The 16,834-nt window shown below is 34.9% G+C and overlaps 1 protein-coding gene across 5 annotated transcripts in view; it reads right to left on the reverse strand.

The window, feature by feature from the left end:
* The window catches only part of MAGI2 (membrane associated guanylate kinase, WW and PDZ domain containing 2), a 1,357,364-nt gene that overhangs the window by 965,008 nt on the left and 375,522 nt on the right, over positions 1-16,834 (reverse strand). For all 5 annotated transcript variants that reach the window (XM_043588690.1, XM_043588689.1, XM_043588693.1 and 2 more), the window contains exon 2: positions 5,926-6,042. In XM_043588690.1, the coding sequence (XP_043444625.1) occupies positions 5,926-6,042 (117 nt within the window). The remainder of the gene's footprint in view (positions 1-5,925; positions 6,043-16,834) is intronic.

Here is a 16,834-nt window from a genome sequence, read left to right on the forward strand (position 1 = left end):
CCCAAGTTTCCTATGAAGAGTCACCCTCTTATAAAAAGGAAAGAAAGAAATACAAACCAAAAAGAGAAAAACCAAGAGGAAAGATTGGCTCACAGTCACACACAAAAAAGCTGATCAAGTCAGGGCAAAGAAGATTTTATATGGTTTGGAAGATCAGTAAGGCTGTTCATTGTTGGTATTTGTTGCTTTTTTGTACCAGATATGCTCTTTTATTCAAAAACTAGTGTCCTGTGGTGTCAAATGGATAAATCAATACAATCACTTCTAATGTTCCTTGACTTTCCTTTTAAGTAAAATTTTGAAGCCATTTCTCTCCTGGAGAGTACTCTGTCAACCAACCCAATGAATGTTACTATCTGACTGGGAAAGATACATTCATTTTGTTCAATGTGAAAAAGAAAAAGAAAAATGTATTGTACTTTCATGTATATGACATGAAGCTAGATCTTACTATTCTCAGTGATAAGGAGCAGAAAGTTAACCTAATAAAGCTTTCTATAAAGTAATAAGACATTTTTAACAAATGTACCACTCAGGCATACATCTGAATGAGTAAATGAGTAGAATCCTTTCAAGTATTTGTACTGCTCAGAAGCTTTTGAAATTTTTCTTTTGAGCTAGCTTTCCAGGGCAGTTTATAAATCTCTCAAGATACTTAGTTTCATTTGTTTATAGATTTCCTTCTTCTTTGGTCCACAATGCTGATAACCATAGTTATTCTCTAATAACCCTATTCTTGATACTTAGCACCAAATATAATTAGGCTGTTTAAAAAAAATAAAATTCATTTTCAAAGAACAAAAATCCAGCAACTTGATTCTGAAATAATTGCAAAAGAACATGATTCATACACTAAAAGCAACATTAAAAGGAACTTCTAAATTGGTGATTCTTAATTTGAAGTAATAAGGCTAAGGTTGAAACAGATATACAATCTACATTGGTTGCAATATGTTGGCTTAAAATTTAGTTGGATCTGATATCTCTAGTTCTATGCCTACATATCTACCTGTAATTCAACCTACTATTGTAGTCCATGAGTCTACACTGTTTAAAGATATTTGGAGTCCTTAATTTTTATGTTCTTGATCACTTCAACTCACAGAATTTCAAGTCATTGGAATTTTCGTTTTCTTTTTTTAGTAATATAACGGTGACACAGGTTGATGTCACCATCCTTTCTTAGCACATGCTTAGAACTACACCTTTATGATGAAAATTACAAATAACTAGAAAGATTAATTCATGCCCACAAAAACATACTGCCTTGTTGAATATTAAAAAAAATACCATATAAGCTTTAAAAGTACTGATGTGTGCTTAAGAATTAAAATCATATTCCCCCATGCAGTATACTAGAAAGTTCTGCCCTAATTTCAGACTTTTTTTTTTAATTTCAGACTTTTTAATACATATGTAATCACCAGCTTCTCTTCTATAGTCCTCTCTGACTATAGTCTAATATAATTAGGGGAAAGGAATATTGATCCCTTTGCGCAGCTACACCTTTTGGTGTGTTGGTAACTGCTTTTCTTAAAGGGAAACCAATTCCATAACTTTTAAAGAGCCCATTTCTATTTGTTTCTCCATGAAATATAATTTAACATAACAGAAAAATTTTTTAAATATATATTAGTAATCTTACAATTTTATTCTTGATATTGCTTCTTTTTAACATGACTTAGTTTGTACTAACTTGGTGCTTAAATATGTAGAAACATCATTGTGAGTTACACCCCAATCAGCTCTTCCATAAAAGTAATTTTTTTCATATCTTAAAACTATGTTTTTTATTTTATTCACTTTTTATGGAAGTTTTAGATATTTGGTTTTATTGATTTTCATCTTTTACTTGGTATACGCTGGTATTTCTTTTGGCTTCAAATACATTTAAAATATTTCCTAATAAGACCATCTCACCAAATGACAAAGTATGAACTTGAGAGAAAAGTTTAATTTTAACTACCTTCCATTTCATTTTGAAACTTTAAAAACTGGTCATTGAAGTTCTCCTTCATGGCATCTGGTATAATGGGGAAAAAAGTATCTGGAATTTATATCTGTGCTCATAAATGCCTTGAAAATTAATTTGTGTTTCTAATAAATACTGGATAGAGAAGACCAGCATTTCATCAATAAATGAAAATGGTTATATCTTTTTTCCTCATGGTTAGGAAGCATAGTCAATTTAACCATGGTTGATTAGACTCAAGAGTTAACTATATGCAATCTTTATGCACAGTAGAATACTAAAACAAAAATAAACTCCATTTTTAAGTGTTTAAACACTTGAAAATTAATCCAATGTTTTTCTGTATTAATTCCATTAAACTCCCTCATATATGTTTGAACCTATATTATCCAAACAACAAGCCATGCTGCCTTAACTTTGCATATTTACCATGATACAATTAAATAATCTTGCTAATCTCTAAATAGATGCTACTAACTTAGTGCTTCTGAAATTGTCCTTTGTATACTATTAAAGTAACTGAAATCCCATTTGATGTATGTTCTGAACTTTTCCAAGTCCTTTATGTGTATACATTTTTCCTGGTTAGTCTTTATCACATTCCAAATTACAACAGTTTTGTCTCATGATTATTTACTCATGTCTCCTGAAGTTCCCTTACATAAAAATCCTATCTAGCCTGAAATCTAATGGTACAAAGATTCATCTACAGTATTTAGTTTTTAAAAATCAACTTTCATTTTAGGACACCAGGATCCTCTTAAGACTTTTACCCCCCATAAATCATACAACTAGCGATGAAAAGACACATATTTAGGTACAAATTGAGGTCTTTAATATGCAAATCATGTGATGGCTTATGTTTTAGAGAAAATATCAAGAGTTAGTTCCTAAGGATCTTTTCTCCCTGATTCATTTTCAAAGAAGGATGAACTGATCTCATGGGAGCTTCTGTGTGCATTCACAGAAGTGTGTATGCTCATGTTCATTATATGCCCAACAATACTGTCTCTGTGACCAAACCCTGCCTTTCAAGACTAGAGACACAGCTTCAAAAAATATATTTTTGAAAAATCAGGCCCTGAGATACGGTTCTGGACAAATGAAAAGCCTAAATGCAGTCAACTTTGTTTATGGGGCAGGGAACAGACTGATGAGATTTTATATTATTTACAGTTAAGGTCCATAAAGAGCTAGACTAACCACCTCCCTCCCTCACTTAGCCTGGAAATCAACCAGAAGCTGGGCCCATATTCCCTTCCAGAGAGGGGTACAGGAGCCAAGTTGGCCACAACTCAATTTGGCTGGGTATATGGAGGTTTGTGAGGGGAGAGTGTCTCTGGAGCTCTCACCCAGAATCTTCTTATTCACTAGACACCAAGGAAATCCAGTGCCAAGACTGTTCCTTTCCTCCTAGTCATAGTTACTGGCGGTGGAGTTAGCAGAATTATTCAGTTGGGTCTTGCCTTATAAAAATAGTTAAGCCACCCTCACATAGTTACAATGGACTACAATTTGTTTTTTCATGGAGTTATCCAGGACCTATTCTTGGAGCCATTTATCGACCACACAAGAGGCATATGTATTAATGTATGCATTTGTAAGAGCAGTGACATACTCTTCAGTAACATCTATTCCTTTTATGGTACTGGGTATATGAAAACCAATGAGAATTTTTTGACCAAATAAATATGTTACAAACATCACTCCGTAGTCAAGACCAGTAGATATGCTGGACACACATGTAAGATTCCAAACAAAGCCAGGACTTTTTACATGACTGACACATTTTTGCTGCATATTCTTTGAACATGTCTGAACCTTTTATTAAAAGATATACTGAGTGAAGATGGTAGATTGTGTAGGTCCAGTACATCAGTATAAAAGTAATTAGAGATAATATAAGTCAGACTCATCACTATCTTAGATGTTTTTTTTCACTTTGATGCCAAGTTAAGAGCATCCTTAATGAATGGTATTACTCCAACTGGCTATTAGGAGTAGTGGCTACAAATTCAAAGAATAATTGTTTGATTATAATATTCAGATTCATTGAATTTCTAATCATCTCCTTTATAAGAGCTATTCAAGGACTTCTAATTGAATTTATGACCTTGTACTGAAATCACATCATGAAACTCTTTATGTTTACTCATATAAGCCTAGTTATTTTACCCTTATATTTATTTTTCCTTCATAGTATTTCTTTTGCACTCTAAAGAGAGATGACTTATTTAAGAAGTTAATTAACTAATGCAAAATTTATCCCTATTATCTACATATTTAATTAAGACTTCTTATTTATGTCATCGCCTTAGCAAGGACTACAAGTATTCCTGAATGTCAGCCTCTTATCTATTTCTCTCAGCTTTTAAACATAATAAAGTGCCCGGATTCTTTATTCAGTATTTCAGATCTCCTTTCTTTCATGTCACAAAAGATAAATGCACATGGCTGCACTGACAACATCACAGCTTTGAAAATGCGTCCACCCGTTACCTTATAAATAGTTCAGTCACTTACTTTAATCCATCTTCCTCTGGCCATCACTCTAATGTCAAACTTACAAGTTTAAGAATGCACTTTTCTCAACTTCTAGTTTCAAAGCAAGAGCCCAAAAGTCTATTCACTTCACTAACACAAACTGACAGGGGTAGCATTTGGACTGACAAGATGTCAATCAGTAAGCATTCTCATTTAAGAATATGTGATAGTGGTGCCCTGGCATTTTTGTTTTGGTGGTATTTGGTGTTAACAATGGCAAAAGTCTACCCCTCCTAAGATGTGGGTAGGTAAAAAGGGTTGGGTGCTGAATTATCCATTTCACTTCTCTGTGTGTTTTCAACAGTTCAGTATAATAATCCATAACCTATGCCTTTTGCATAGTTCTGGTAGTTCAAGACACCCCATATATATATATATATATATATATATATATATATATATACACACACTATATATATATATAGTGTATATATATATATACACACACACTATATATATATAGTGTGTGTGTGTATATATATATATATATATATATATATATATATCCAAGTTTTTCTGTCTTTAATGTCAATTTTCCAGAGCCCATAGCTTTGAGTTTATTAAAATTCAGAGCAGTGCTAAAACAAAAGAAATACACACAACACAGAGTTTCTGGAGAGATTGGGAAGTCTCTGAGGATCATGGGACTTGAAGGAAATGGATTTTGATATCTACCTAGGATCTAGGACCTGACTTGAAAAGTCCTTGAATTGTCCTACAGTTAATACAAGATTCTTAAATAAGCTGACAGGTACTAAAAAGTTGATGTGTGAATTTTATCATTTTACTGGGTCCTCTCTTTTGAAGTAATCCTCCTGCTCATAATCAGAGATTGTTGTTCTGTGGATTTCTATAGGTTGCGTATGAGACATTTGTACCCAACACTCAACATTATCACTTTCTAAGAGTTACAGACATTTAGCTTTACTTTTCAATGCATGAGTTTCTTTTCACTTGTGAGGATCCCCTGCTGCAAACCAGAGATGAGGCTGGGAGTTACTGGGTAGATTCTATTTACAAGATAGCTGTTTCAGCTAATAAATTTAATTTTCATTCTCCTGTTTCGCAGTGTGGAGTTCTACCCCAATCATGATTCATTCTAAATCATCAACATCCTGCACTAGAGTTCATATTTATCAAAACTAATTTAAGAAGTAAGACAGGCTTTGTAGCTTGACAACTGCAAGTTTCATCTGGCTACAACATCATCATAAACCACACAATGGTAGTTAAATTTTTTTCACTTAAAAATGCCATATCTCAAAAAAAATCCATATCTCAAATCAATTTTGTCCCGAAGTCCACCATAAAAAATTAGTGCAATTTAACTTTTCTTTTAAATAATAGACATATAGGTGAACACTTATCTTTTAACATAGAAAGACAATAATGTTGTCTGTTGTACTCACACGGCACTGTGCGGAGGTAGAGGTTGTCACGAATGATTTGCTGAAGCTCGTGATCCACAGAACCCTTCTGAAATCGTAAGTTGAGGTAGTGACGAAGATCCTTATCAACAATTCCTCCTAGAATGATAAAGTTTCTTAATGAAGGATGCTGGAAAATAAGTTTTAAGTATGTAATTTGATTCTGTCTTAAATATACTCATGAACCCATTTAAACATTTATCTGCATAATAATAAAAGATAAGATTTACTGAGATAATTGTCAGGTCTGTGCTCAGCATTTTACAAGGCATTCTTTAAATTGTTTTTCATTTAGAATGAAGTCTGTATTATGTCAAAAGTTATGTGTTACTCCTGAACTAATGTCACAGTATATCTCATAGCACTGCTGACAAAAAAGACACCCACCCACTACCTCCATTGTCCCTTTCCTCCTAGGCTCTGGCAGGCACCATTCTACTTTCCATCTCCATGAATGTGACTGCTCTAGGTATATGATATAAGTGGAGCCATATAATATTTTCCCTTTAGTTACTGTCTTATTTCACTTAGTATGTCTTCAAGGTTTGAGAAGATTTTTAAGTTATTCAAAGGTACTATGGATTTAGATACAGTGATTTGAAAAGTTAAAAGAATAAAACCTACACAAATATTAATGTTTCATTCCCTTTATATAATAAATCAAAATAATTTTTTAAAGTGTGTGTGTATGAGTTAATGTTATTTTAATTATTTTTTAAGTTTATTTATTTAATTTGAGAGATAGAGAGAGAGAGAGAGAGAGAGAGAGCATGTACAGGAGGGGCAGAGAGAGAGAGGATCCCAAGCAGGCTCCTCACCAGCAGTGCTGAGCCTGGTATGGGACTTGATCTCATGAACTGTGAGATCATGACCTGAGCCAAAACCAAGAGTCGGACACATAACTGACTGAGCTACCCAGGTGCCCCTTCAAGTAATTTTCTATGTGCAGATATGTTTAACCTGGGACAAGGTTTGAAAAATTTTAGGTAATTTTTCTTTTATTATTATACCTGTTTTATTATTATTATTATTATTATTATTATTATTATTATTATCCCAGAAATAATTTTAAGCCTATTTGCCATTATAATGTAGTGAAAAATAAACTGAGCCCTAGGCAAGAAAAGGTACTCTGTGGATCTACCAAAGACTAACTTCATATTTAAAGATAACTATGCAAAATTATGAAGATTTATCCAAGGCCCTTCTTATTCTATTTAAAAGAATAAATTATATGGGGCGCCTGGGTGGCGCAGTCGGTTGAGTGTCCGACTTCAGCCAGGTCACGATCTCGCGGTCCGGGAGTTCGAGCCCCGCGTCAGGCTCTGGGCTGATGGCTCAGAGCCTGGAGCCTGTTTCCGATTCTGTGTCTCCCTCTCTCTCTGCCCCTCCCCCATTCATGCTCTGTCTCTCTCTGTCCCAAAAATAAATAAACGTTGGGAAAAAAAATTAAAAAAAAAAAAGAATAAATTATAAATCAAAATACCTATAAAAATATAAATAATCCTTCCTGAAATGGTTATCTTTTCAAGCATATTAGATAATTGAACCAGGACAAAAAATTAAAGATAGAATAGGAAATCTGTAAGAGTCACATAAATCATATTCTCTTCGTCTTTTTGAATCCCCAAATTACAATTCATCAATCTATTTGCACCACCATGACCATGTAAAATAGCATTATGCGGGTGTGCATATATGCAACACAAACACCTTTTATGCAAACAGTAGTTAATGTATTTGCAAACTACATATCACAATATTTCTGAAGTTTCTGAATCCATTGTTTCAGTTGCTGCCTATCTTATTGACACAGCCTCAGTAAGATGCCATAAGAAATATTTTTAACCGAATTGACTATCAAAATTTTTCCTCTCCAAACACTGTTTCTCATATATTTGAGCAAATAATTGCAATCTAGTTTTTTCCACCCAATATAATATGATATCAGAAAACAAATGATATCCAAGGCAAACGTATTGCTTATTGAGTGCACATAAACACTACATCCAGAATGCTTGTACATCTAATTTTCCAAATTCAAAACAATTTCTTTGGTCAAAGAAGCAAAGCAGTCAAATATGAGAGTCACTTAAAACTAACACTTATCTACGATTGCCTATTATGTATACCTCCAAACGTCCTGCATTTCCATGGGTCTTGGACTTCCTGACATCCCTCTGAAGTAATTAATTATTAGAGAGCCTGAAATGCTGTTTTTCTCCTTCGGTCTTTTCTGGTCAACAGATCATGCCTACCCTTGCCGCTAATTCATTACAGCCACAGAGCCAGCATCATGCCTGCCTGTTTTCAGCTGTCATTTCCACAGAGTTTGAAGTACACAGGTCCTTCAACAACTGCACTCCGGCTTTCTTCTCTTTTTCTTTCTGTCGAATATGTGGGACATGCCAAGTGATGAGATGCTTTCTAGCAGCCGGAGAAAATGCTAACTATAGAACAACAGATGCAGTCTGTCCACGAAAGTGAGCTAGAATCACTCACCTAATGTTACATGGATAAGCTCACATTTTGTAGTCCAAGATGATTCTTTTCCCTGAAAACAAATTATCAGTTTAAACCATTTTTCTACTGCAAATATGCTACATTCACCCTCTCAAAAATTAACTTCTGTAAGAAAACAACAACAAAAAGCTGTCTATTCATTCAGTGACTTTTTCCCCCCATGGAAGGATCTGCTGAAGCTTCTGAGAATTAATATAAAATTTCTTCCATTAATTAAAATGAAAGACATAAATGATGACAATTATTTTGGAAGGATTTCTCTTGCCTCATATTTCACAAATACTTTATTGTTCTTCATAATTTTTCATCACATCTTTCAAGTAAAAAAATTTTATTTATCCTTATTATGGGAACTTCTGCTACTTGCCTACCCAGTATTCTTTCCTTTGTTCTTTTTCTCTTCTTTTTTTTTTCTTTTTAATTAAGAATACTGACTTAGTTTCAGGCCCAAATATGCTCAGCTTTAGGACGTGGATCACAGTGGTCTGAAATAGTCATACGACCTAGTTCCTCACTTTCCTGGCTGCCCTTTCAACTTCCAGAAGCTGTGTTCTGGCCATTGAGACCTAACATAGAAGGAGAGTATTTCTTTATTAACTGAACTAGACCAGCTCTCTAAGATGAAGCAGCCATAAAGGGATATGACATGCATAAGGGAAAAATCCAACATGCTAAGGATACTGGAGTAGAAGTTAGAAACAACCTGGACCCCTGATGGCTTCAATGAGCAGCTAAAATAATATAGGCAACTACATAGCATATATTTCTAAAGCTATTATAGTTTTATGTTATTTGCAAGTTACATGATCCCAACTGATACATGTGTAGGTATAGAACTATTTTATATATATGTATATATGTGTATATATGTGTAGAGAGCACACACACACACACACACACACTCTTAAGGGCACATGTTCCCTTAATTAGCAAGTTAAATTAGAGAAGAATTAAGCAACAGGAGTGGGCAATAGCTGAGCTGAAAAATAGCTCTTGGGTCTCAAGATTACCTGATTTCGGGTATCTAAGTTCACATTTTAAAAAATTATGCATGGTGAGTGTTCAGTAAATGTTACCTATTATTAAAACAAACGAATAATCTGCTACATTATTTGCCATAGTTATAACTTTTGGTTGTATTGTTATTTTTTTCCATGGAGTTTCTGTTCTGTCATTTGTTAGTGATACCTAGATTTGCTGCCTTAGAAGATGCCTACATCAATCATTCTGTTAAGCAGAGCACTGCCACCGCCCATGCCTTAGCCATTATATTCTTTGAAAAGCTCAGTAGCTCTTTTATTATATTTAAAAATTTTTGAAATACTTCATTTAACTGTGATTTTTCCCATTTATTTTACAAAATAAAACAAGTTAGAAGATATAATACGTTTTCAAATCACATATTTGTTAGTAAGAGATCTGGGAAGGATTTGAAGCTGATGATTCTGCTAAAGAACATGTACTTAAGTTTCTTAACCTATAGTCTGGAAACCAAACTTCTTTTTTAAATTTTTTTAATATTTATTTATTTTTGAAGGAGAGAGAGAGAGAATGTGAGCAGGGGAAGGGCAGAGAGAGAGGGAGACACAAAATCAGAAGTAGGCTCCAGGTTCCAAACTGTCTGCACAGAGCCTGATGCAGGGCTCAAACTCATGGACAGTGAGATCATGACCTGAGATGAAGTCAAACGCTCAACCGACTGAGCCATCTAGGCACCGCTGAAGACCAAACTTCTTAGTTCAAAGCAGTCGAGTCCTTTCTCAACATGACCTCAAACAAGCTTTTCAGCCTGACATCAAAGGTTAACTTATGAAGAACCCTTAAGACAGAACGTGGTTCAAACTCTTAATTTGTATTGCGAATGAAGAAAGTGGAGCTCTCACAAATTATCTGACACTGGGCTTGGAGCAAAGATGAAATGGGGACTGGGGAAAGCATCAGGAAGAAACTCCCATGGAGTTTGAGAATGAAAACTGTAAATATTACCATTTGAAAGTAGTGTGCATCTCTATGGTTTCCAAGTTTTCAGAAATGTGCCCAGTAGAACTGCTTTGCCCCCTTTACTACTTGAATGCCTAGGTTGAGGAAGCTATGAAAGAAGATGCCACTTGGCTCAGGTGGACAGAAACTCCTTGGCATTTTCCTTAAGACAAATTGTTAGTTGTAGTCTTGTAGCTAACGCTGGTCACTTATCTAAGGTTGAGGGGAAAACACACCAGGCTCTGTAATGTTTGTGCCAAGGGTCTGATTGCTAGCTCGTGACAGGTGTAGTCCCATCCCTCATTAGTGGGCATGGCTATTAGCTCAAACTTTCTCTTCCCTTCAGTCAAATGCTTCTTGAAATCAGCTTGCACTTTCTAAACTAAATGTACATTGAGAAGAGTAATTTACTGATTGGGATGGTAGAGGGTGCATAGAAAGAAGAAGGTGAAGATGACCAGAAAGCCAAAGTCTGGCTCATTCTGATGTCATCTATTCATCCTGTACTTCCTTCTCTTTACCTCAGGTTTTGTTGTTGTTTGTTTGTTTCTTTGTTTTGTTTTTTGTTTTCTCCATTAATCCTCTACAAGATGTTGAAGTGGGTATTTGATTTTTGTGTTTGTGCTTTATATTTTGTACTCATCTTTGTGCTTTATGTTGCACTACCTTCCTTTGTTAGCGGCACCTTTATTTCTTTTTTCCCAGTAGCCAAATCAATCTCATTCTGTTTAAATGGGGTTAGACTTTTAGTCAATCTGCCTTTGTGTCTTGCTTAGCCAATAAAAGTTTCTCTTCCAGGAGTGGACCTTATAAGTGGAGTGACCCAAGAACGTGAATGCAAAATGCATTCATCCTGAAAGTGGCACCCATCCTTTTTGCTTTCTGGATACACAGAACTGTCCTTATCCTGCATTTTCCTAGCCACCTTTGTTAGTTTCCCCTTTGTTGTTTGCAATTGAAGAAACTGCATGAATAAGAATGTCTTCCCTTTGATATTACCCATGGAATTCTCATCCACTCTTCAGCTTAAAATTATCCTTCCCTTGGCCTTCCTTGTGATCTTTTGGTCTTCTTCCTTCTCTGAACTTCTATATCCAGGCCACCTTTCTTAAGCACTTTGCACATTCTAATAGGCCATACAAAGACTGGAGAGTCTACATTATGTTGTATAGTAAACTGTGAGCCCTCCAGGACAGGGAATTCCCTAGTCATTATATATCTTCTCCCTCTTCTCACTTCAATATCTAAAGCAGTGCCTTCTTGATATACAAGGCCCTGTAATTTTTCCTGAATAAATAGATCACAAATACTGTAGTGCACCAACACTTACTCATGGAGTTGTCTTTCACTTCTGGTCTCATTTTTCTCACTTGTAAAAGATGGGTGTTTTATCATTTTAGGCTGCTATAACAGAATACCATTACACTGAGTGGCTTAAACAACAGGTATTCTTTCTTACAGTTCGGGATGCTAAGTCCAAGATCAAGAAGCTAGCAGACTGGGTGTCTGGCGAGGGCACTCTTCCTAGTCAGCAAAGGGCCATCTTTTTCTTGTATCCTCACATAGCTGAGAGAGAAATCATCTCTCTGATGTTTCTTATTAAAGGTACTTGTCCCATTAATGAGAGCTCCACTTTTATAACCTAATAACTTCTCAAAGGTCCCTCTTCCTAATACCGTAACATTGGAGGTTAGAATTTCAATTTACGACTTTTGGAGGAGACAAACATTCAGTCCATAACAGTATATGCAGAACCAAATAAGGTCTCCACTAGATCTAAATTCTATGCTTCCATATAAAGTGTTTACTAAGTGCATTTTAGAGTTTGAGGATCTTTTTTTCTGTAATCAAGCAAATTAATTTCATTAAGTATTTATAATTATAGATCACAAGTTATCCATAGTCCATAAGAAATAAAGCCATGGATAATATCTCCCTAGGATCCTGGGTTTTTTTGTTTGTTTGTTTTTTCCTGAATTGTCCAGGAAGCTAACATCGTCAGCAGACAATTGACTTCATACATTGTCTTTGTCAAATAAGTAGTAAAATAACCAAGCAGAGCAGTCTAGGAGAAATTGGAAGAAGAGAAAGATCTATCCATATCTCTTAAAATAATGCCCCTAGAGTAATTGCACATTTATTTTATCTTAATTTATTTGATGGTGGGGAAGTCGAGGAATAGACAATAGGAAAGCATTATAAGGCTATGTTGCTATGTTCCTTTTCAAAAACTAGTTTCTGCTTGGCTTACCTCAAAAATGGAGAAATAAATCACAGGAAAGTTGATTTGTTCTTTTAAGATCCACAGCCACAAAATAGGTGACAGACATATCTAATCCAGTCTCCTGGATCAGGCTCCAACCCCTTTTTAGGTGGAAAATTGTATCTGTGGTTTCTGATGATCTAGAGGCCCATCTCACTTTCAGGCAGCTGGAGTACTGGATGCATTTCATCTATACAGGCCATTCTATAAATTGTGAGCCAGTAAAACTGTTCTTCCCCCAGTAATTCTCCTTTGCCTATTTTAAATAGGAGTACGCATATAAGACCCATGGTAACTCACTGTAGATGAATTAATCTGGTTAATTGATTTTCCATAGCTGGAAACATTTAGGTATATGAAAATGTGTATCCCTTCTATGTGTTACTTGTAATCTTAGAGAGTATAGTCAATCCTTTTCATCATGTTTTAATATCTTTGTGTGTTGTTTTTCTTCAAATTTTAGTTGTTTTCTTCATATTTTGTATAAGAAATGCAATAATAAAAGAGTCAACTAAATATATTAAGCAGTTGCAAATCATTAGGAGATTCAAAACTGCAGAGAATAATTGCTGTTTCAGAAAAAATGACAAAGATAAATGTAAGTGGTTTATAATATTCTCCAGCTCTATTGAAAATGGCTTTTTATCATTTCCTTCCCCCTACTACTGCACAGATGGGATATTATTATTGAGTTTCATTTTTCATTGTTAGTCTTGGTTTCAAAGTAAATGTTAGAGTTGTTCTTATAGTTATGATTATAGGTTCCCATAGAGAAGAAGAAATGAATTCTTGCTATATGCCTGGTATTGTGCTAAGTGCTGTATAGGCGTTACCCCCAAATTTTATAATAGCGAAAGGTAAATGATGGGCACATAGTTGAAAACAAACTCAAGTGTATCTAAATTTTCTATAATATTTCAAGATGGCTAATTCAGTGCAGGAATAGGGTATTTTCTATTAATTTCTTTGGCTCATCTAACCCAAACATTAGGTGCCCTTTATAAAAAGCAGGATGTCACAACAAATTCAACATAATGAAAGAAAAAAGATATATGTTGAAAAAATAATCTGGCTGAATTCAATCGATTTGTTTTTTAAAATAAGAGATTATACCACTGTAAGTTTAAAGGGAGAAAACAATATCGTAGGATAGCTATGAATTGATTTGAAATTTTTAATTAAAGATTTATAAATGTCAATGCTCTAAGGTTTCTATGTAAAATGACTAAGGTCATAGGAAGAAACTATTGTCCAAAATATCTACATAATTCACCAGGTAAAGTTTTGTTTGTTTTGTTTTTCACTTGGGGGTCTTGGTTTATTGGCTTTTAAACTATTTTCCAGAGTTTAAGTATAATTTTTAAAAAAACGCAGTGATAAAAATATTAAAATTGGTTTTTTGAAAATCCAAGCATCTATTAACATTAATTTTTAAAGGCATAAAACAAATTGCTCATATTAGGTATGCCTGAAACATATTCACTTATAAAATTAAAAGTGAACATGTGAATGATATTTGAGCAATGAATATTCAAGTGTCCTTCATTTTATATTAACAAGCTATTATCCTCAAGTCAACTAACTGAAAAATTGTATTTTTAAAGAGGTGATACTTATTGTGGGTAAAACTGGTAAGTATTATCAAGAATAAATTTGTAAACATCTGACATTATTTTGTATTTTGAGAATGATAAAACAAGGTCATCCTCTCACTTGATTTTTTGCTAACCTGCTGCAATTTAAACCATCAGATGACCTGGTGCAATCAACAGTTCACTCGAAATGTTTTCATGCTTAAAAGTATGATGACATAGACCACATTGCCCAAACTGATTTAAAAAACCACAGCTTTTTTTATGAGCCCGTTTTACAATGACAATACAAAGAAATTCCCTTACAAAACTGGTTTCAAAGAACAGACTAATATATCCTCTATAAGGACTGTGTCCTGACAGACTACAGCTAATGAAGTTATAAGAATTCTAGGCACATGATTTGAATTGCTACAAGGCTGACTTCGACTAATGAGGAGTGTGTTCCAAAAGTTTATTTGAAATGCAGAACATTCTTTTTTTCCTATAGAAATAATGCAGCATGTTATAATTATGTCTTTGGCCCATCTATAAGTCTTTTAAATTAATTAGGCACCTAAAATATATTATCTATGGTATGCTAGAAACACATAATTGTTACATTTGCCATGTATAACAATGCTTCTTAAGAGGTGGGGGCAAGGGGAAAATGGCTACAGTTCCAAGTTAGGCTGACAGGTTCTAAAAATTCCAAACACTTCTTTCAAAGGGAGTTAGAATGGAACACCCCCAGCTCCAAGACCTTGGTGGGGATTCTTGTCAAAGATTCCTCAGGGCAAGGATAGGTTAGGAGTAGGCAGAAGAGGGGCAGCCAACTGGGAGGGTAATTCCATATGCCCTTGTATAAATGGTTATGGAACCATAAGCTCTGTGCTCATGTATTTCCTCACAGCCCTGCTCAGCCCAAACTCCCTTATTCTTTGGAGATACTCAGCCCACAGCTTATTCTGAGGTCCTGCCTGCCTCAGTTTGTTCCACCATCATCCATTTAGTTTGATTTCACTATAAAATGAACTGTAATCTCTTCCCTATTTACTATTTTAGAAGCAAACACAAAATCATTTTGAGATTTCCTGAGCATTATTAAAAATACTTTATTACTCATCAAATTATGAGAAAAAATCTGAAATGTGTTTCCCCATAAAACCTTGTAATCCCCTAGCCATTTTATCTGCATACCCCCCTCCTCTGCCCAATACATAAGGATTGCGTACATAGTATGTATTATAAACATACTATGGACCCTGTAGAAAAGACAATGGTAGTGGATAATAGAGAAAATTGATGGTTACAAAGCCTAGAAGATATTTTCAGATTGCAGAAGAAATCTAAGCTCACCTACTTCAGTTACATATGTCATTCAAGGAATAGGATGTGTGTTTGTGTGCTTGAATGCATAGATATGTGTGTTAAGGAAGCCTAAGTGGATGGACAATAAGGAGTAAGAAAATAGCCACTGAGGGCTATGAGAATGGAGGTAGAGAGAAGATTTTATCATTCTTGTCCCCCTATGTTGTTACTACTTTCACCCCTGAAAGCCAAGGCCCTGGTCTGACTCAGAAAAGAAATGAGAAGCAGAGGGTTTGAGAGATTGAATCCAAATGACATTCTGAGATTGCAGTGGAAAGGGAAGAGAGAGGAAAATAACTCTCAAGCACTGGAAGCTGGAAGAGAAAACCATGCCTGTTACCAACACTGTTGTGCCCCCAAGTCCTGGAAGAGAAGTGTATGATTCAAACAAGAAGTATAGTGGAGGACCCTGAAAGTGAGTTGTATTATAATGGACTTCCACTGAATTACAAAATTACTTCCTCCAACTAGAGTTTTAGGGGCTATTTATATACTTTCCAGACATAGTGCTATAGATTAGCAAATTCAATTATCTGTACCTAAAGGCAATCAATTAAAATTTCCTAAGAATTCATTTTTAGACATCTGGGACTGTATTGCCTGTAGAATTATAGGGAAGACTGAGCCAACAATAGGAAAGAAGAAAGAATATACAATTAACCAAAGGCATTCTTTTTTTAAGTTTATTTATTTTGGGAGCAAGAGAGAACATGCACGTCTGGGAGTTGTGGAGGAGCAGAGAGAAAGGGAGAGAGAGAGAGAGAATCCCAAGCAAGCTTTGCACTGTCAGCTCAGAGCCTCATGCAAGGGCTCTAACCCATGAACCATGAGATCATGATCTGAGATGAAGTCAGATGCTTAACCCACTGAGCCACTCAGGTGCCCCCCTCCAAAGGCATTCTTGATTGCTTTCTGTCCCCTGATTACACGTAAAATTGTGCATGATTTTTGAGCTGATAAAGGGATATTTAGAGGTTGCCATCTTAAGCAAACCCCGCTCATCCTTTGAACTGCTTGCAATAGAAACCTACTGAAAACATCTCTTTGAAGTAAACTTCCATTTGACTGACCTATTATTATTTAATCTTAACATTTTTTAATGAAAATATTATGTGACTGTTTACCTAAGGATATATTTTTAATCAAGACAATAAGTAGAGGTTACAAACTTCATAGGAATTTA

Source organism: Prionailurus bengalensis, chromosome A2 (assembly GCF_016509475.1).
Source record: "Prionailurus bengalensis isolate Pbe53 chromosome A2, Fcat_Pben_1.1_paternal_pri, whole genome shotgun sequence".
NCBI classification, from domain to species: domain Eukaryota; kingdom Metazoa; phylum Chordata; class Mammalia; order Carnivora; family Felidae; genus Prionailurus; species Prionailurus bengalensis.